The 21,034-nt window shown below is 38.0% G+C and overlaps 2 protein-coding genes and 1 long non-coding RNA gene across 3 annotated transcripts in view; 2 read left to right on the forward strand and 1 right to left on the reverse strand.

Moving 5' to 3' along the window:
• The window catches only part of LOC307162991 (NLR family CARD domain-containing protein 3-like), a gene marked incomplete at its 3' end in the record, with an annotated part of 41,059 nt that extends 31,700 nt beyond the window's left edge, over window positions 1–9,359 (forward strand). The window contains exons 3-6 of the mRNA XM_079878783.1: window positions 2,301–4,064; window positions 7,008–7,103; window positions 7,493–7,588; window positions 9,260–9,359. Coding sequence (XP_079734909.1) covers window positions 2,301–4,064; window positions 7,008–7,103; window positions 7,493–7,588; window positions 9,260–9,359 — 2,056 coding nt within the window. The remainder of the gene's footprint in view (window positions 1–2,300; window positions 4,065–7,007; window positions 7,104–7,492; window positions 7,589–9,259) is intronic.
• Window positions 1–21,034, reverse strand: part of LOC307163783 — a 485,677-nt gene that overhangs the window by 171,120 nt on the left and 293,523 nt on the right. The window lies entirely within an intron of this gene.
• Window positions 1–21,034, forward strand: part of LOC307162990 (NLR family CARD domain-containing protein 3-like) — a gene marked incomplete at its 5' end in the record, with an annotated part of 61,544 nt that overhangs the window by 34,152 nt on the left and 6,358 nt on the right. Inside the window, 6 exons of the mRNA XM_079878782.1 lie at window positions 2,301–3,141; window positions 3,229–4,064; window positions 6,930–7,103; window positions 7,415–7,588; window positions 9,182–9,355; window positions 13,991–14,164. Of these exons, the coding sequence (XP_079734908.1) occupies window positions 2,301–3,141; window positions 3,229–4,064; window positions 6,930–7,103; window positions 7,415–7,588; window positions 9,182–9,355; window positions 13,991–14,164 (2,373 nt within the window). The remainder of the gene's footprint in view (window positions 1–2,300; window positions 3,142–3,228; window positions 4,065–6,929; window positions 7,104–7,414; window positions 7,589–9,181; window positions 9,356–13,990; window positions 14,165–21,034) is intronic.

A 21,034-nucleotide genomic window follows, 5' to 3' on the forward strand; every position in this document is an offset into this window, starting at 1 on the left:
GTATGTGTTTTGTGGTCTTATTTCAGCAACTTTCATTTTTATTTTTTTCAATAACCACGCATAAACATTATTCTCTTAAAAATTCAAACATCTACATGCATGTTGCTCGCATATTATGGTAGCCCTGTATGTGCTATATAGAGTGAATTTACACATTTTCCATTAACATGTTTATAAATAACTGAAAAAAGCACAAATGTCAGAGCATGTCAGAACACCTCCAGGGCCCAGAAAACCCCTCAGACCCCAGAGGGTTAATATTATAGTAATGATTAGGGGTGCACGATATATCGGCCGCCGATATAATATCGGCCGATATGGTCATTTTTTTTACACATCGGTATCGGTCCGATGTCAAAATAGGGCCGATGTGAACAGGCCGATATTTGACGTGTGAAGTTGAAGATTAAGTTACTGATGCTGACTCGTGCAGTGAACTCGCCTGAGAGAAATACACATTTCATACAGATGACATAAGCAGAGAACAGTCTGTTTTCTTTCATTTTGAATTGTTCTGTTTAAAAATAGATGTTTCAAGCTTTCTATATAGGCTATGTCTCAGGTCTGTGAGGCAGGTAGGTTTCGGTTCATTTGAGACGCGCTTCAGTTCACGCGCTTTCGCCTCCATGTCCTGATTAAATATTTTCTAATATTTACTTTGTTTATTTTTGATGAAACATTGATCAAAATTAAGATACAATTAATACAAAACGAAATTAAATTTAAAGACAGGCTTTGTGCTTTCTGTTTGAGGTCTCTGTGAAAGTTTTAAAGCAGTCTTTGGACGTGCGTTACAGAGAACTGTCCCGTCAGTAACATTGTAAACGCAGTCCAGTGCGACTTATGATTTTTCCCTCTTCATGACACATTTTTGATTGATCGTTTTTTGACTCGTAGATATTTGAATATTGCTTGATATTTGATACCCGTTCGAATTTGATTTTTCTCAAAAGTGACCGCACTTGTGATTTGTGGATTACTGATAAGCGCGAGTGGAGAAACAGGCGTTTATTATTCATTCTCAGTGTTGAGAAACGTAGCCTTCATGTGTTACGTTATTGTGTTAATAATAACTAAAGTAGCCTACCTAATTATGTTACATATTTATTTTGAATGAAAACTAGCGCGTTCGTTACTTATGGATTAAAAAGTAGGCTACCGATGTATCAGTGCTGCGCGAGCTCTCCCTCACAAACACGGACGCGCGCACACAGAGAGAGAGAGAAGATAATTGTAAAATGAAAAATTGACGGGCTAAGTTTAAATTTTGTTCTTGCTTGTTTTTTTTTTTTTCTTTCAAAATGTCAGAAAGCATTTTGTATTATCCATCCGTGTTTTTAAAATTCGTTAAATGACGGACGTTTTACTGTTAACACAGCCCATATGTCGGATTCGTCTTATAGCCTACTTGTTATTATTTTTAGAATAAGTGATTCGTTATGCTATTATTGGACTCCTGTCTATTCATTGTCAACTGTTTTCTATAAATATGTTTGAATTGGCTAACATTTATTCAGCTAATGCGTGTCCTGTTTAAAATGTGCAATGTTCAAAGGCAAAGACAGCACGTCACAAATAGAAGCCCTTTTCCCTGTGCTATTTAGTATCATATTTGGATATTGGAATAATAAATTAAGTAGCCTATCTTAATTGTACACAATGTTCCTGTTTTTTTTCCCTGTTTTCTAAGGGTTTCTTAATTTTAGACAAGTTGACCAGCACACATTATATGCAATGCAATATAATGCATGTGTGTCCTATGTGTGACATATTTTGCATACAGGTAAAGGTGCCCAATATCAGTCATTTCTAAAGTAAAAAAAAAAAAAAAAGTGTTTTGGAAAATAGCTCTTTATTTGATAATCATTAAAATTTGTTTTCTATACAGAGATATCGACATCGGTAAATATCGGTATCGGCCATAACAGCAATATTAATATCGGTTATCGGTATCGGCCACAATTTTCACATCGGTGCATCCCTAGTAATGATCCAAGTGAAGCAGGTCCACTGTATAGTTTACTGCATTAGATGAGAGGTTTTTCCCTACAAAATGTACATGTATCTCAGATATTTCCAGATTTATTTGAATTGAGAACAGAATCAAATAATTAAATTTATATCAATATCCAATTCCTAGAAGCTTGTGCAAACGGCAAAATAACAGTTTTACTGATATATAGACCAACAGCACTGTTGCTTGTGTGATATTGTCTAATTATTTATTTAGAGAGTGTTGTTATTTTACTAAAACTTTTCTCTTTGTTTTAATCTGTCAATCTTTCACTGGTCCAAAGCAGATTCAAATCAAACCTGCTGAAGAAGTTTCAGTGTCTGTATGACGGAACAGCAAAGCAGGGAAACCCAACACTCCTGAATGAGATCTACACAGAGCTCTACATCACAGAGAGTGAAAGTGGAGAGATCAATAATGAGCATGAGGTGAGACAGATTGAGACACAATCCAGGACAGCAGCAACAGAGGACACACCGATCAAATGCACTGACATCTTTAGACCTTTACTTGGACAAGACAAACCCATCAGAACTGTGCTGACAAAGGGAGTCGCTGGCATTGGAAAAACAGTCTCTGTGCAGAAGTTCATTGTGGACTGGGCTGAAGGGAAAGAGAATCAGGACGTCCAGCTCATATTTCCAGTTCCTTTCAGAGAGCTCAACTTGATGAAGGACAAAACACTCCGTCTTTCAGATCTTCTTCATGTCTTTTTCCCAGAAACTAAAGAAATGGAAATATCCCGTGATGAATATAAAGTGTTGTTCATCTTTGATGGTCTGGATGAGTGTCGTCTGTCTCTGAACTTTAAGAGCAAAGTGAAACTGTGTGATATATCTGAATCAGCCTCAGTGGACGAGCTGCTGATGAACCTCATTGAGGGGAATCTGCTTCCCTCTGCTCTCATCTGGATCACCTCCAGACCAGCAGCAGCGGATCTCGTCCCCTCTGAGTGTGTCCATCGAGTGACAGAGGTACGAGGCTTCAATGAGCCACAGAAGGAGGAATACTTCAGGAAGAGAATCAGTGATCAGAGTCTGGCCAATACAATCATCACACACCTGAAGTCCTCGAGGAGCCTTCACATCATGTGCCACATCCCAGTGTTCTGCTGGATCTCAGCCACTGTTCTAGAGGAGATGTTGAGTGAAGCAGAGAGAGGAGAGATTCCCAAGACTCTCACTCAGATGTACACACACTTCCTGATCATTCAGACCAACATCAAACATAAGGACTATAAGAAGAGAGTGAAAGATGAAGACATGATCCTCAAACTGGGGAAACTGGCTTTCCAGCAGCTTGTGAAAGCCAACCTGATCTTCTATGAGGAAGACCTGAGAGAGTGTGGCATTGATGAGACAGAAGCATCAGTGTACTCAGGATTGTGCACTCAGATCTTCAGAGAGGAGTTGGGCTTGTATCAGGGGAAAGTCTTCTGCTTTGTTCATCTGAGCATCCAGGAACATCTAGCAGCTCTATATGCACACATTTACTTTACAAACGAGAACATAAATGTGTTTGACACAACCATACAAAGTTTCTTTACTAGAATCTTAAACCAGATGAAATATCACTCATTATCTGAGCTGCATCAGAGAGCTGTAAATAAGGCCTTCAAGAGTAAGAATGGACATCTTGACCTTTTCCTGCGTTTCCTTCTGGGTCTCTCATTGGAGTCCAATCAGACTCTCTTACGAGAACTACTGACACAGACTGGAAGCTGCTCCTATAACAAAGAGGAAACAGTTCAGAACATCAAACAGAAGATCAGGAAGAATCGCTCTCCAGAGAGATCCATCAATCTGTTCCACTGTCTGAATGAACTGGGTGATGATTCTCTGATGCAGGAGATCCAACATTATCTGACATCTGGAGAAATAGGAGAAACCCAACTCTCCTCTTCACAGTGGTCAGCGCTGGTTTATGTGTTGCTGACATCAGAGCAGAAGATGGATGTTTTTGATCTAAAACCGTTTATTGGAGCACAAAATACAGCAGATGAAGTTATTCAGAAGCTGCTGTCTGTGGTTAAAGAATCCAGATCAGTTCAGTAAGTCATTCTGACAACAATCATTACACTGATAAAACAGGATCATATTTATGAGTTTAGCATGAAGTTAGTGCGCGTGCACATGAAGGGGGGTGTGGGGGGTGGAGAAGAGGGAAGTTAGCTAGAGGAGAGATGTCCTAACAACTACTAATGTTAAAATTGTATATTCTTGAGAATTTTGATATGGCCGACACACGACCAAAGAGACGATGATCCGATGAACAAATAACAAAGAATAGGGAAAAGGACAAGGAACGTGAAGTCCTGAATTTACATCGGAAAAACGTTCAAAAGGTGGCAAGAATTCCGCCGGCAGAAGGGCTCCCAGTCTGACATTCAGGAGGCTCTGTTTCTGCTGGACGGGGTAAATCCAGTTGTTTTTTCTAAATGGTTCATGACTGTTTCAGAAAGCACGGAAGGGAGGGGGAGGGGACGGGATGAGGAGGAGGAGGAGGAGGAGGAGGGAGGGTCGAGCTAGCCTCCGTTTTGTTTGACAATACTTTGAATGTCATCAAGAAGTGACATCAAGAGATGATCGGTTCACAAGCAGCTTTAACTGAGGCTAGAGCGATCTGTCAGACACATTAAAGAGACACAAAACGGTATTTATCGTTTTAAATTTCTTTAAAAAATGACCAAATTTGAAGGGTGAGACTTTGTGTTTCATATCAAAAGTAGCCTGGTCTGTCCTGTCTGTAAAAACTGTTTTTGCATTCACACAAGCAGCGTGTATGGTATGATTGGTTCAGATTATGTTGCCTTGCCAAATCGCGCTATACTGCCGTTCTTGACCATGTACTTTATAAAAGTGGGTATTTAGCGCTTACTAGCATGAAGAACAAATATAGACAGACTGTGCATGTGACATTGATTTTATACAACAGTTCAACAAACGAAAGATATTCATATTAAGTGATGTTCATTTTAAACACAGTATTGTCAGTATTTTTTGCAACAAAATAATAGTTACAAAATCCGCAGCAGTGTTGGTGAACGAATCTGCAGCTTTGAATCAATTATTCATTCATAATGACAGTCACTTGCTTTGTTACTGAATGAATGAATGATTTGATGACTCACTCATAAAGACAGTGACTTACTGCCACCTACTGGTGGTTTTAATTTAATATTTAAAAGCATCACTTCGTTTTAACCATCATTGCATATTTCTCTATTGAACTTTTTATTTAATTAAAGCATTATTTATTTTCTGAAGGTATCTGTAAAGGTAGAAAGTGCACTGGAAAAATATTAGGGCTGGGACGATATTATCACCATACTTGAGTGCCGATACGATATGTATTGCGATTTTTTTTTTTATTATTTTAAAAAAAAAATTTTTTTTTTAAGTATTGTGATTCGATATTGCGTTTTTTTTCTTTCTTTTTTTTAACACTAGACCATGGGGAAAAGTTAAATCATACACTTATACAGACTGTACATGATGTATAAGATGAGACATGTACAAAAACAATTCATAATTTTTTCTGACTTATTTTAGAAACATACAGTACTACATTCTCTTTAATAAATGATTCAATAACAAATACATTTTTTAACAGTCACTTGTTTCCACCTTGTGGCGAAACAATTAAATCGATAAATGTGTTGTTTTAAGCGTCAAATCAAAAGCTGATTTACTCTAAAAAGCAAAAGGATGTTAAAAGCCTTAGGCATGCCACTCTAAAAAGTTTGAGAACCACTGGTCTATATAATATCCATTTAAACAACATAAACTAAACAATATATAGACTGAAATCGCGAAATGGCCTTACACAATATTAAATTGTAAGCGAGACTTCTCAGCAATGAACAGGGTCAGTGATTTTAAACCATAATGCAAGAAAGCACAATTTGAAAATTGTCAGTTAATCTTCTCTTGTGCTATCTTCCAAAATGGTTATGTAAGTTTGTTTCTATTTCATATCAAAACTGACATGTGAAATAAACTTCAAGGAGAGCACCTTGCTGCACCCTTAAGCGTTAGTAAACGCACCTGCCCCTGAAGCCGATCCGTACAGGCAGGCCTTAGAAAGTTGTTTTCAAAGCAGAGAAAAATGAATTGCTCAGACAGAAACTGTCAACTTTGTAAATAGTTTTCATTATGAAAATATTTGTTCATGCTTATAGTAAAATTTTATGAATTTATGCATAATATGAATTTCTACATTATTTCTAAATTATTTGTTAAGGATATTGAGTATTGTCTGTAATAAATAGTTCATAAACCTCTGTTTACTAGTTTATTCTGAACCCGCTCAATAAGCGCCGCTTCGCCCTGCCCACCACAAGTACATTCTCAACCTATGGGAAACACTGATATATACAAAAAAATGTTTACCATCAAGTCACTGAAAAGGATGTTTAATCTTCATCAAATTCTTTCCAAAGCTTCTGAGGTCGTTTTACTTTTGCATTTTTTTGAGTGTTTTACGGTGTGTATTTCTAGACACGTTTAACCTTATGTTGATTATTCTCAGGTTAGGTACAGTACATCAAATCTGTCCTAAATCATAAGCATCTGAATTTTCATACTCACAATCTATAGGTCAGAAGACTTCTTCGTGGTCTGTTCAGTTCAGTTTTTTAGAAATCAAAGACTTTTGGCTGGCGAGCTTCTTAGTTTCAATTAAATATAGTTGTATTATTTACAGGTTAACTAGATTACAAAAAGGTATACTTGTAACAGGACAAGTGCATATTTTCCACAACAATAGTTATAAGCATGATTGGATGATGTGAAGAGGTGACAACTGCTTTCATATACAAATCTGTTGAGGAGAAAGGAGAAATTCATATATATCTTATCATTTATATCAGTGTTTGCTGAACTGAGAGACTGAAGAGTGTCATTGTTCTCTACAGGTTGTGGGGTTGTGGTGTTACAGATGAAGGTTGTGCTGCTCTGAGATCAGCTCTGAGATCAAACCCCTCACACCTGAGAGAACTGGATCTGTCATTGAATAAAGTAGGAGATTCAGGAGTCAAGCAGCTTTCAGATCTACTGAAGGATCCTCACTGTAAACTGGAGAAACTGAGGTAAAATTTTATAAAAGTCTCAACGTTGTCTGTTTCTCTCCTGTGGTGAATAATGAATGATATACAACAATAATGTATGCAAAAAAGGTTTACCATCAAGTAACTGAAAAGGATGTTTAATCTTGAGTGGATTCTTTCCAAAGCTTCTGAGCTCATTTTACTTTTGAATGTTTTTGATAGTTATAAGATTGGATGATCTGAAGAGGTGACAACTGCTTTCATATACAAATCTGTTGAGAAATTCATATATATCTTATTTATATCAGTGTTTCCTGAACTGAGAGACTGAAGAGTGTCATTGTTCTCTACAGGTTGAGTGTTTGTGGTGTTACAGATGAAGGTTGTGCTGCTCTGAGATCAGCTCTGAGATCAAACCCCTCACACCTGAGAGAACTGACTCTGTCATGGAATAAAGTAGGAGATTCTGGAGTCGAGCAGCTTTCTGATCTACTGCAGGATCCTCACTGTAAACTGGAGAAACTGAGGTAAGATTTTATAAAAGTCAATGTCGTCTGTTTCTCTCCTGTGCAGACCTGCCAACCTGTATGCATTTTGCGTAGCGGATACGCATTTTGACTTCAAAGTACGCTGGTATGATTTGTCACTCTAAACTACGCAAAAACCTGGTGACGCCTCTGTGCACATGCTGTCCTCAAATCAAGCAACAGCAAAAGAAGAGTTCGACCAATCATAGCGCTGTGTTCATTCCCCAAATAACAAGCGGGGATGATTGACAGATGCGTAAGGCCTATCATTAAAAAGAGACTGAAAATCGACACCAATAAACAATCCCGCTCGATCCCCCTTCCACTCCCGTGGCCCGCCGTCTGACTGTTTTCATAAGCGAGGACAGTACAATAGTCACGGTACTACTGACTCCTGAAGGTAAATGGCCTGGGCTGGATGTGGAAAGTTGAAATATTGTATTGAGTTAACTTAATACTATGGATTCGATGATCACACGGATTGCATGGATTATCTTTAAATATTCCGTTATTCATGGTCACTCAGAAAAGAGGAAGACATCATTCAGCCATGCAAATAATAAAATGCTCAAGTAATGCTGAACAATAAATCTTAATAAATTTGAAATCGCTATGGCTTAGTGATTATGAAATTGATGTGATTTGTGAATTACCGATAAGCGTGAGTCTGGAGAAACAGGCGTTTATTTATTCATTCTCAGTGTTGAGAAACGTCGCCTTCATGTGTTACTTTATTGTGTTTATAATAACTAAAGTACCTAATTATGTTACATATTTATTTTTTATGAAAACTAGCTCGTTAGTTACTTATGGATTAAAAAGTACCGTTGTCTCAGTGCTGCGTGAGCTCTCTCTCACAAACACGGACGCGCGCACACAGAGAGAGAAGATAATTGTAAAATGAAAATTGACGGGCTAAGTTTAAAAAATTTTCTTGTTTTTTTTTTCTGTCAAAATGTCAAAGCATTTTGTATTATCCATCCGTGTTTTTAAAATTCGTTAAGTGACGGACGTTTTACTGTTAACACAGTTAACAAATAGAAGCCCTTTCCCCTGTGGTATTTAGCATCATATTTGTATATTGGAATGATAAATTAAGTATCCTATCTTAATTGTACACAATGTTCCTATGTTTTTTTGTTATTTTTTACTGTTTTCTAGGGGTTTCTTAATTTTAGACTAGTTGACAAGCACACATTATATGCAGTGCAATATAATGCATGTGTGTCGATGTCGTCGTCGTCATCATCGTCCCCGAACTCCCCCCCCCCCCCCCCACCCCCGTCGGTACGCAAAAAACAATTTCAAGGTTGGCAGGTATGCCTGTGGTGAATAATGAATGATATACAACAATAATATATACAAAAAAGGTTTACCATCAAGTAACTGAAAAGGATGTTTAATCTTCAGTGGATTCTTTCCAAAGCTTCTGAGCTCATTTTACTTTTGAATGTTTTTGATAGTTATAAGATTGGATGATGTGAATATATGCTTTCATATACAAATCTGTTGAGGAGAAATTCATATATATCTTATCATTTATATCAGTGTTTCCTGAACTGAGAGACTGAAGAGTGTCATTGTTCTTTACAGGTTGAGTGGTTGTGGTGTTACAGATGAAGGTTGTGCTACTCTGACTTCAGCTCTGAGATCAAACCCCTCACACCTGAGAGAACTGAGTCTGTCTGAGAATAAAGTAGGAGATTCTGGAGTCAAGCAGCTTTCTGATCTACTGCAGGATCCTCACTGTAAACTGGAGAAACTGTGGTGAGATTGTATAAAAGTCTCAACGTCGTCTGTTTCTCTCCTGTGCAGACCTGCCAACCTGTACGCTTTTTGTGTAGCGGATATGCATTTTGACTTCAAAGTACGCTGGTACGATTTGTCACTCTAAACTACGCAAAAACCTGGTGACGCCTCTGTGCACTCGCTGTCCTCAAATCAAGCAACAGCAAAAGAAGAGTTCGACCAATCATAGTGATGGGTTCATTCCCCAAATAACAAGCGGGGATGATTGACAGATGCGTAAGGCCTATAATTAAAAAGAGACTGAAAATCGACACCAATAAACAATCCCGCTCGATCCCCCTTCCACTCCCTCGGCCCGCCGTCTGACTGTTTTCATAAGCGAGGACAGTACAGTAGTCACGGTACTTCTGACTCCTGAAGGTAAATGGCCTGGGCTGGATGTGGAAAGTTGAAATATTGTATTGAGTTAACTTAATCCTATGGATTCGATGATCACACGGATTGCATGGATTATCTTAAAATATTCCGTTATTCATGGTCACTCAGAAAAGAGGAAGACATCATTCAGCCATGCAAATAATACATTTACATTTAGTCATTTAGCAGACGCTTTTGTCCAAAGCGACTTACAAATTAGGACTAAATTAAGCGAGTCATCGTGAAGAGGCAAAAAAAAAAAAAAAACACAAGAAGTGCTCAGAATACGAAGTTCGGGCATTATTCAGAGCAGCATAAGCCCGATAAGCAAGGTTTTAAAGGGAAAGGAAAGGTTTTTTTTTATTTATTTATTTTTATGAGGTTAATTGCTCATGGAAGAGATGGGTTTTCAGCTGTCTTTTGAATGTTTTCAGGGATTCTGCATCCCGGATGAGGGTGGGGAGATCATTCCACCAGCATGGAACTGTGAATGAGAATGTTCTGGAAAGTGATTTTGTGGCTTTCTGTGATGAAACCACGAGACGTCGCTCATTGACCGATCGTAGGCTTCAGGTAGGGATTTAGACTTGTAGGAGTGAGTGAAAGTAGGAGGGAGCTGAGCCTGTGATAGATCTGTAAGCAAGCGTCAATGCCTTGAACTTGATGCGAGCAGCGAGTGGTAGCCAGTGCAGTGAGATGAACAGAGGAGTGACGTGGGCCCTCTTGGACTCGTTGAAGACAAGACGAACTGCAGCGTTCTGAATCATTTGTAGAGGTTTGGTTGCACATGATGGAAGTCCAGCCAGAAGAGCATTGCAGTAGTCAAGCCTAGAAATGACCAGGGCCTGGACGACAAGTTGTGTTGCATGCTCAGTAAGGAAAGGCCTGATCTTCCTGATGTAAAATAAAATGCTCAAGTAATGCTGAACAATAAATCTTAATAAATTTGAAATCGCTATGGCTTAGTGAAAGTGATGTGATTTGTGGATTACCGATAAGCGTGAGTCTGGAGAAACAGGCGTTTATTTATTCATTCTCAGTGTTGAGAAACGTCGCCTTTATGTGTTACGTTATTGTGTTTATTATAACTAAAGTACCTAATTATGTTACATATTTATTTTTTATGAAAACTAGACCGTTAGTTACTTATGGATTAAAAAGTACCGTTGTCTCAGTGCTGCGCGAGCTCTCTCTCATAAACACGGCGCACTCAGAGAGAGAAGATAATTGTAAAATGAAAATTGACGGGCTAAGTTTAAATTTTGTTCTTGTTTTTTTCTGTCAAAATGTCAGAAAGCATTTTGTATTATCCATCCATGTTTTTAAAATTCGTTAAGTGACGGACGTTTTACTGTTAACACAGTTAACAAATAGAAGCCCTTTCCCCTGTGGTATTTAGCATCATATTTGGATATTGGAATGATAAATTAAGTATCCTATCTTAATTGTACACAATGTTCCTATGTTTTTTTTTTTTTTTACTGTTTTCTAGGCAAGGCAAGGCAAGTTTATTTATATAGCACATTTCATACACAATGGCAATTCAAATTGCTTTACATAGAGGAAATTAAAATAATAAAAAGAAATAAGAATAATTAAAACAGTTTAGAAAAATAAAATAAAATACAGTACAGTACAAACAGTCGGACGAACAGCAGCACAGTACTCATTCAGTAAATGCATAGCTAAACAGATGTGTTTTGAGTCTGGATTTCAGTCAGGCATTCATATAATATTTTTAATCTTACAGTTAAATCCGGTCTCTAGTTCATAAACGCCAGAGGAGAACTGGCCCCCGACTGAGCCTGGGTTCTCCCAAGGTTTTTTTTCTCCATTGGGTCACCTGATGGAGTTTTAGGTCACCGTCAGGTCACTTGATGGAGTTTTTCGGTTCCTTGCCACTGTTGCCTTTGGCTTGCTCAGTTGGGGATATTTTGGGAATATTAATTTATTTTTATCAATCAATAAATTCCACTAGAAACATACCTTGTTGTATTATTTTAATTTAATACTGTGAAGCTGCTTTGATACAATTTGTATTGTGAAAAGCGCTATACAAATATACTTGACTTGACTTGACTTGGATTTGAATGTGACTACTGTAGGAGCACATCTGATCTCCTCTGGAAGCTGGTTCCAGCTGCGGCTGGCATAATAGCTAAAAGCAGACTCGCCATGCTTAGATTGAACCCTTGGTATTTCTAGCTGATATGATCCTAATGATCTGAGTGATCTGTTGGGTTTATATTCAGTGAGCATATCTGCAATATATTGAGGTCCTAGGCCATAGAATGATTTATATACCAGTAATAATACTTTAAAATCAATCCTAAATCTAACTGGGAGCCAGTGTAAAGACCTGAGGACTGGTGTGATATGTTCATATTTTCTGGTTCTGCTCAGAATCCTGGCGGCAGCATTCTGTATGAGCTGCAACTGTCTTATGGTCTTTTTGGGAAGGCCAGTGAGGAGTCCATTACAATAATCCACCCTGCTGGTGATGAAAGCATGAAGTTTCTCTAAGTCTTGTCTGGAAACAAAGCATCTAATTCTTGCAATATTTTTCAGATGATAGTATGCTGATTTAGTTATTGCTTTGACATGACTACTGAAACTAAGGTCTGACTCCAGAATCACACCAAGATTCCTGACTTGATTTTTGGTTGTTTGACCCCTAGAGTGAAGGTATGCATTCACCTTGAGAACTTCATCTTTGTTTCCAAACACAATGACTTCCGTTTTGTCTTTGTTTAACTGAAGAAAGTTTTGACACATCCAACTGTTGACTTCATCAATGCATTGGCACAGGGAGTCAATGGGGCTGTAATCGTTAGGCGATAGGGCTAAGTAGATCTGTGTGTCGTCTGTATAGCTGTGGTAAGCAATTTGGTTCTTTCTCATTATTTGGCTCATTGGGAGCATATACAGGTTGAACAGGAGTGGCGCAAGAATTGAGCCTTGAGGGACTCCGCATGTCATGGATGTCCACTCAGACTTATGGTCTCCTATACTCGCATAATAACCTCTCCCATCTAAGTATGACCTGAACCATTCTAGGACTATCCCAGAAAGCCCCACCCAGTTTTCCAGCCTGTCCAGAAGTATGTTATGATCGACAGTGTCAAATGTAGCATTGAGGTCGAGTAGTACCAGCACTGATAATTTGCCTGAATCAGTATTTAAGCGAATATCGTTTATTATCTTTATGAGCGCCGTCTCTGTGCTGTGGTGCGGTCGGAAACCAGATTGAAAATTGTCAAAGTATCCATTTGAGCATAAGAATTTGTTCAGCTGATTGAAGACAACTTTTTCAATGATCTTGCCTATGAAAGGAAGATTTGAGATCGGTCTATAGTTGCTTAATATGGTCTTATCCAGATTGCTCTTTTTCAGGAGGGGCTTGACAACTGCAGTTTTCAGGGAGTTTGGAAAACTCCCAGAGAGAAGTGAGGCATTTACCACTTCTAGAAGATCTGCTTCTAAACTGTTTAACACACCTTTAAAAAAAGATGTGGGAAGTGTGTCAAGAGCACAGGTTGATGTTTTAAGGTGCTGTACGGTGTCTTCCAAAATTTTGCCATCAATTTATTTGAAATCAGACATAGTAACTTTCTCAGGTGGTCTGATCTGTCTGACCCCAGAGCAACTCAAGGATGTGCTGATCACCTTTCTGATATTATTGATTTTCTCAGAGAAGAAGGAAGCAAACTCCCTGCACTTGCTGTCTGAGAGCATTTCACTGGGAATCTGGCTTGGGGGGTTTGTCAGTCTCTCTACAGTAGCAAAAAGAGTGCGTGTGTTTAAATTCTAGGGGTTTCTTAATTTAGGACTAGGTGACAAGCACACATTATATGCAATGCAGTATAATGCATATGTGTCGATGTCGTCGTCATCATCGTCCCCCAACACCCCACCCCCCGTCGGTACGCAAAAAATAATTTCAAGGTTGGCAGGTATGCCTGTGGTGAATAATGAATGATATACAACAATAATATATACAAAAAAGGTTTACCATCAAGTAACTGAAAAGGATGTTTAATCTTCAGTGGATTCTTTCCAAAGCCTCTGAGCTCATTTTACTTTTGTATGTTTTTGATAGTTATAAGATTGGATGATGTGAAGAGGTGACAACTGCTTTCATATACAAATCTGTTGAGGAGAAATTCATATATATCTTATCATTTATATCAGTGTTTGCTGAACTGAGAGACTGAAGAGTGTCATTGTTCTCTACAGGTTGAGTGATTGTGGTGTTACAGATGAAGGTTGTGCTGCTCTGGCTTCAGCTCTGAGATCAAACCCCTCACACCTGAGAAAACTGAGTCTGTCATTGAATAAACTAAGAGACTCAGATGTGAAGCTGCTCTCTGATCTGAAGGAGGATCCACATTATAAACTGAAGACGCTTCTGTGAGTAGTGATGATTAAAACTGTTCATATTTTAATTGAAAGTTAATTTAGTTTCTTAGTTTTCTTTCATTGTGATGTTGAATTACTCACTATAAACATGTTTAATAAGAGTTTAATTCTTAATTCTCTTTAATAGTTTATAGCAACAATTAAATATCTTAAAGTTTCTTTTTATTTCAAACAATTCAATATTTTGCTTTTATCACTCTCAATGTCAAATGCAATAAAAGATAATGGTAAATATTTATCACTAGTTTCTTTATCATAAATAAAACTGACCAAATGACACAGAGGGCCCTATCTTGCACCCAGCGCAATTGACTTTGTACACCGACGCATGTATCATTCCTATTTTGCACCCACGCAAAGCGCGCTTTTCCCTCCACAGAAGCACGTCGCTAAACTAGGGAATGAACTTGCGCTCCCTGGGCGGTTCAGCGCAAAAAAGGAGGCGTGTTCCGGCGCAAACAATCCCTGGTGCTATTTTGTTGTTCCATAAAACAATTGCGCCACTGACCAGAAAAAACCTAGTCTAAAGTCAGTGGCGCGTTGCACGTTGTTCATTTTGCTATTTTAAGGGCGCATGCTTGGCCATAAACAATGTAGAGTGTGCACAACGCGCATACACTTTGATTCTCTCATCTACACAGAAGCAGCGGTTTTCATTTTTGCAAATCATACATTATTACGATAGATAGATAGATAGATAGATAGATAGATAGATAGATACAGTTTATTATAAAAGCATACATCTAGCTTGCACATTTACCCAAATTATCATACGCCTGTTTAACCGAAGTTAATTTGGGTGTGTTTCTCCATCCCCAACATCCCTGACGAGAACGTCGGTCTCCTTGGCTGTGAACCGCTCCTGGCGCGCGCCTGGCAAATCCACCGTTATAATAGGAATCCGCTATAGAACAAGCGCGCCTGCTCTTAAAGGGAATGTGAGATGATGCTCTGATTGGTTTATTTCACGTTACGCCCAAACCACACCTATGCATAATGAAGCTACTTCAGACCAACACCTTTTAGATTTGCGCCGGGCGCAAGAGTCATTTATCCCGCCGGGAAAATAGCAACAGCGCCCAAGACCCGCCCACAAAGTTACTTGCGCTTTGCGCTTGACACTTGCGTTTCAGATCGTTAAAATAGGGCCCAGAAAGAGGACAGTCATACAGGATTATAGATAAGGGTCATCATTCATGGTGACTTAGAAGCAAAATCAAAATCTGAATGTTTAAAAACAGCTTTAACAATCATGTATCGCAGTATTCAATTCAATTTCAAATTTATTTGTATAGCGCTTTTCACAATATTTATTGTTTCAAAGAAGCTTTACAGAAAGTGCATTTCCGAAATGTACATAGAAAATACAGTTAGTTAATCATGTATAAATTTAGGGCATAACATATCGCCAGCGTCGAGTCGTCTCTTCACAGGCGTCGAGTCGTCTCTTCACAGGCGTCGATTCGTCTCTTCATGGGTGTTGGGGCATCTGAGGTTTCCATGAGCTGGATACAAACTGGAGCTGACGAACTCTATAACAACAGAAGAGCAGATGGGAAATAATTAGCATAGCTGCTGTTCATAATATTAATGCATTCGATCCGATTCAACGATCCGTATAAAAGGTAAGTATTATGTGAATGCTTGGCTAAAGAGATGCGTCTTTAATCTAGTTTTAAACTGGGACAGCGAGTCTGAGCCTCGAACAATATCAGGAAGGCCATTCCAGAGTTTAGGAGCTAAATGTGAAAACGCCCTCCCTCATTTAGTGGACTTAGATATCCTAGGAATGACCAGAAGCCTCGAATTTAGTGATCTTAAAGAGCGCGATGGATTGTAGGGCGATAGAAGTTCCGTTAAATACACTGGAGCTAAACCATTTAGGGCTTTATAGGTCAATAGTAATACTTTGAAATTAATACGGAACTTAACCCTCTGAGGTCGGCAAACGCGCGGGCGCATTTTGCTGGATTTTCTCCACATTGTAGCACTATAAACTTAAATTACTCCGTCATTTATGGTCATACAGAAAAAAGAAATATGAAAAAAGAATCTGTGATATTTCTACTTTTGTATGTGTCCACTTACAATCAAATCAAAACATTGTGCTTTTGTAAAATAAAGAAAATAAACAGGGTGTGCGTTCTGCCTCTCCGTAGCGGTGAACTTTTTTTTTCTTGAGCACGTCTATAAACTGAAACAAAACTCAGCGAATACTTGTCACACATTTATGAGCCATATACCTTTATAAACATTTAAGTGTGTACTTTTAAATGATCGGATTCAAACTGAAAACAAATATTCTCTGTTTAAGTAATTTGTATAAAACCAACAAGATGTCCAGATTCTCAAACGCTTCCTAATTATTTTTTAATTTACCACGCCCACTCGCACAAAAGAGATTCACATGCAAATCTCCACATGGAACGCGATCGCGCTCATTAGACCTACCTCAAAAACAAAACACCAAAACACTTCACAAGTCTCTGCTTTTAGACGCGCCTGAGCTTACATTGGATTTACATCAGAAGAAGAAGAACGCAATTTGAAGACAAGAAAGATGTAAGGTAAGAAATTCTTACATATTAGTTTGCTGTTGTTGCATAAATTTCACATTGCAGTTGAACTGTTGCTAGATATATGGTGAATATTATAATATTTAGACCCGTGTTTACTGTTACTGTGTTTGTGGATATCTGCTCAAACCTAGATATGTATATGGTAACCATAATGTTTTATATTTGAGCGCGATCGCGTTTGAATGTATCATATTTTGGATCGTGATCGCGTTTGAATGTATCATATTTTGCAGCGCGATCGCGTTTGAATGTATCATATTTTGCAGCGCGATCGCGTTTGAATGTATCATATTTTGGATCGCGTTCGCGTTTGAAAAGCAAACGGATTCATGTTTTTACTATTATCTCATTTCATATCATCATAATGAATGGAAACATTTGAAGTAACATGATAATCAATATATTTTTCTGTTGCTTAGTTGTTACTGAAATCTTTTGGAAGATTTATACTGCTATTGTTATTATTATTTTATCCAGCACTGCGCATAGCTTATGCCTACAAGGCACAACAAACCTGGTGTTCATTATATTATATATTGTTGGAAACATTTGTGTGTGTGTGTGTGTGTGTGTGTGTATTCTGTGAATTTTAAAAAGCAATTTTAACCAGAAAAATCTAAAATGTATTCCCAAAATCGTGCAGGCCTTTCTCTTGATATCAGTATGTTCACTTTTTTTTTTCAGGGCCCAGATGCCACTGAGGACTTCAACATTCGCATGAGTCTCTGTACATGAACATGGTAAAGTGAAAATCAAACACCTTGGAAATGAAAGGTATGTACAATGTTTTTAGGAATGGCACAAAGGTCTCTGTCTTTGGATCATTGTTTTCAATGAGTGCTTTTTTGGCATTTGTTGTGTATCTTTGGACTATGTTGTGTTGTAAATAAATCCAAACAATTTAAAAGCCATTCTTTTTTAAATCTCCTCATTTACAGTATTGTGCAAGGTTGCTCAGAATGACAGGGCCTGATAGCTCCTAATAGGGCCATTAGGGGAGGGTCTTTGTCTTTCTCAGGTGTGAAAAGCTTACATATTAATGACCTCCGCATAAAGCTTTTTCACACAAAACACGGCGTCAATTTTTTAAATCAATATATTGTCTTATCTGAATGAGCAGTCGGGGTGATTTTCACATAGTTTTAGAGCAAATATTCTAGGCTACGTCATACAATTTTCAAAAGTCTTGTGAAGAAATAATCAGTATGGGTTTCATGGCCTTATTTCAGTGAGATTTTTTTTTTTGTATTTTCACAAACCACGCATAAATGTCATTATCTCAAAACTACAAACTTTTACATACATGCTGCTGATATATTATTGTAGCAGAGTTTGTGCTGAATACAGTGTAATTAGACTTTAGCCATGAAAATGTCACAAGTAACAGAAATAACCAGAAATGTCAGAGCATGTCAGAACACCTCCAGGGCCCAGAAAACAGCTCAGACCTCAGAGGGTTAATAGGTAACCAGTGTAGACATGTGCCGGTATTTGGTAATGCGATAAATCGCGTTAATGAATATGCACGATATTGTTATCGCGGGCACTTCAAAATACCGTGAAAAATAATAGATCTGAATTTAGATTTTTAGAACGCGCATTATAGCTTATTTTCCATCAACCACTTAAACAAACACTGCGTATATGCTGCGCGAAACACGTTTCCATTCTCCAGTGAAACATCAGTCCTAGTAGGCATCATAACCGAGGATGGTGTCTGATTGTAATGGTTCTGTGGTTTCAAGTTGCCCCACGAGTTTAACGAGGAGGGGAGGGGCTGCTTCAGAATAGCAAGCAGGCTAAGCAGAAGCTGATTAACCTTGTTAACTTCTTTAAAGTTCTTTTTGCTTTTCCTACATTCTTTTCCAAAATGTCCGTGCTTGCCACAGTAAGAACAACTGGCTTCTCTAGGATATTTGCGTTTCTGTTTCTCTGTGTTGCCCTTAAAGGATGCTGCTGCAATTTTTACCCTTGCCTTGACATCAGAGTCTCTTTCCCAAGTAGCTAACTTGTCCAAGTTGTTTTGCAGGGTTCTACTGGACCATGTTAATTCTAAGTAAGGCAATGCATTTTTATGTTCTGACAGAAGACCCTGAAACCATGCGCGAACTAGGGGACCATTATCACCTAGCACCTTTTCTGGAGTGTCTGCAATTCCACTGTACACTGCAGCTACCTGACAGAACCTCTCAGTATATTCACTCACAGTTTCTTCTTTCTCTTGTACACAGCCAGTAACTCTCGACCAATCGATTTTGGGTCCTAAAATATTCTTTAGGATTTTCAAAACACCTTCTCTCAAATCGCCTTTACTGATATGTTGCAGTTCGGAAGTAACAGCAGACTCAAAATTGTTGAATTCAGATTCAGTTAGAATTTGTGACATCAGCTGTGTGACTTCCGGCAACGACATGTCGTAAAGATGCATTTTACTGAACAATGCTCTTCTAAATTCAGAAAAATTTCTTTGCACTGATGGCAAACTTTCAGCAATTCTCTCAATATCTTTAGGACCTAAAGATGTTTTGACAACAGTTTGTATTTGGACAACAGAAGAGTTGTGAGTAACACTTTCAGTTCCCTGAGATCTTCTCCTAGCCCCACAAACCTGCACTGAATCTACAGGCTCATCAGTTACTGATTGGATGGCTACATCTGTTTCAAAGAAAGCTTTTAAGTCAGGATAATTGTTATCAGGCTGACTAACTTCTACCACATCAGTTTTTTCTGCATCTTTGTTGCGGTTTACTTTCTTTGTCACAGAAGATAATCTAGCACGGAGCTCATTGATCTAGCTCTGAGTTGCGCTTAGACTGTTCTGTATGTTTTGCTAAAACAAATTCTCTGTGACAAAAAATAATGCCTTTCACATTTTTCGTCCTGATACATGCACCCAACACTTTCTTGCTATCTTCAATTGACCATACTTTGTCTGCATCAATGTCAAATTTCTTTGTTAACCCTCTGGGGACCAAAAACGCGCCCGCGCGTTTTGCTCGTTTTTTTTTTTTAGCAATGAAAATAAACACTAAATGCTCTGTTAATTTTGATCTTTCATTTTCGTGTAATACATCAAACGATCCTGTTCAGTTTCTATTTTTTTTTCTGTATACTCACAATAAAAATAAAGTGTTTTGCTTTTTGACAAATAAAGAAAAATTAACATGATGCGATTTCTGCCTTCTCACTGTCAGTAAACTCCCATTTGAAACGCGTTCGAAAATGATCTATAACTCCGCGAAAATTCAGTCAAACAGGCAAACAGACCCACGGGCATAAAGCTTGAGATCGCATCTGTTAAATGAAGTAACTTATATAAAAAACAAATATTCTCATCTTCTGTAATCTGTATAAAAAGAGAGCGACTCCAGTCGAGCTCATTACGAGCTAATTCACAGTAATGTGACCACTCCCCGGAGAGCGCGTGCTATTCAAACGCAAATTCTGAGAACTATTGAAGATCTGTGAAACGCCCACATCAGCTGTAAACAAAGCGCGTCGCGATCGAGTGAGGCATAATATAGCCTACCTTATGGAGAAAAGATTCCTCAGAACAGTGCTGATATGAGGAACAATATATCCTGATATGAGGAGCAGATCCCGCTGAGGAGTGAGGTAGGCTGTTTTCTTTTCTCAAGTGTGGAATAACGTTATGGAATAACGTTAGTGTAGGCCTATGCAAACCGCAAAAAGATGAATCGCATTTCTATAATATGACTCGCCTTTCTGTGAGATGAATGAAGGGTACATATTTGTAAAGACTGTTTAGCCTAAATATAAATCGCGCGTCTGTGTGTGAAAGAATAAACTGCTTTGCTATAGCCTACTGAGATGAGTAAAAATCGACTGGAATATGTTGAAATAAAATGTATTTGTATAAGCAACGTATTAAACTGCAAATTAGCATTTATATGCCCTAATATTTCATAAAAACAACGTTACAGTCAGTCACTTGTTGACTAGATTTGGGTACAGTTTTTAGGCTACTGTAAAATATACTGCCACATAAAATAAGCTTTTGTTTAGCAATTTCTGCTCATATCTAACGTTTTATATATATATATATATATATATATTTGTCAAAAATAAAGTCATAGACTAAGATGTTAGATGTTCCAATGTTGGCTATATTCAAACTAATGAATACATATGATAAAATGTAGGCCTATAATCTTTTTTCTTTTTCTTTTTTACAAAGAAAGAGTACACTTGAAATATTGTTGAAATTGTAATTATTGTTGTAATTGTAAAATTTTTAATAAAATAGCAAAACATATTTACA

Source organism: Squalius cephalus (genome assembly GCF_949319135.1).
Source record: "Squalius cephalus genome assembly, chromosome: 8".
Classification (NCBI taxonomy): domain Eukaryota; kingdom Metazoa; phylum Chordata; class Actinopteri; order Cypriniformes; family Leuciscidae; genus Squalius; species Squalius cephalus.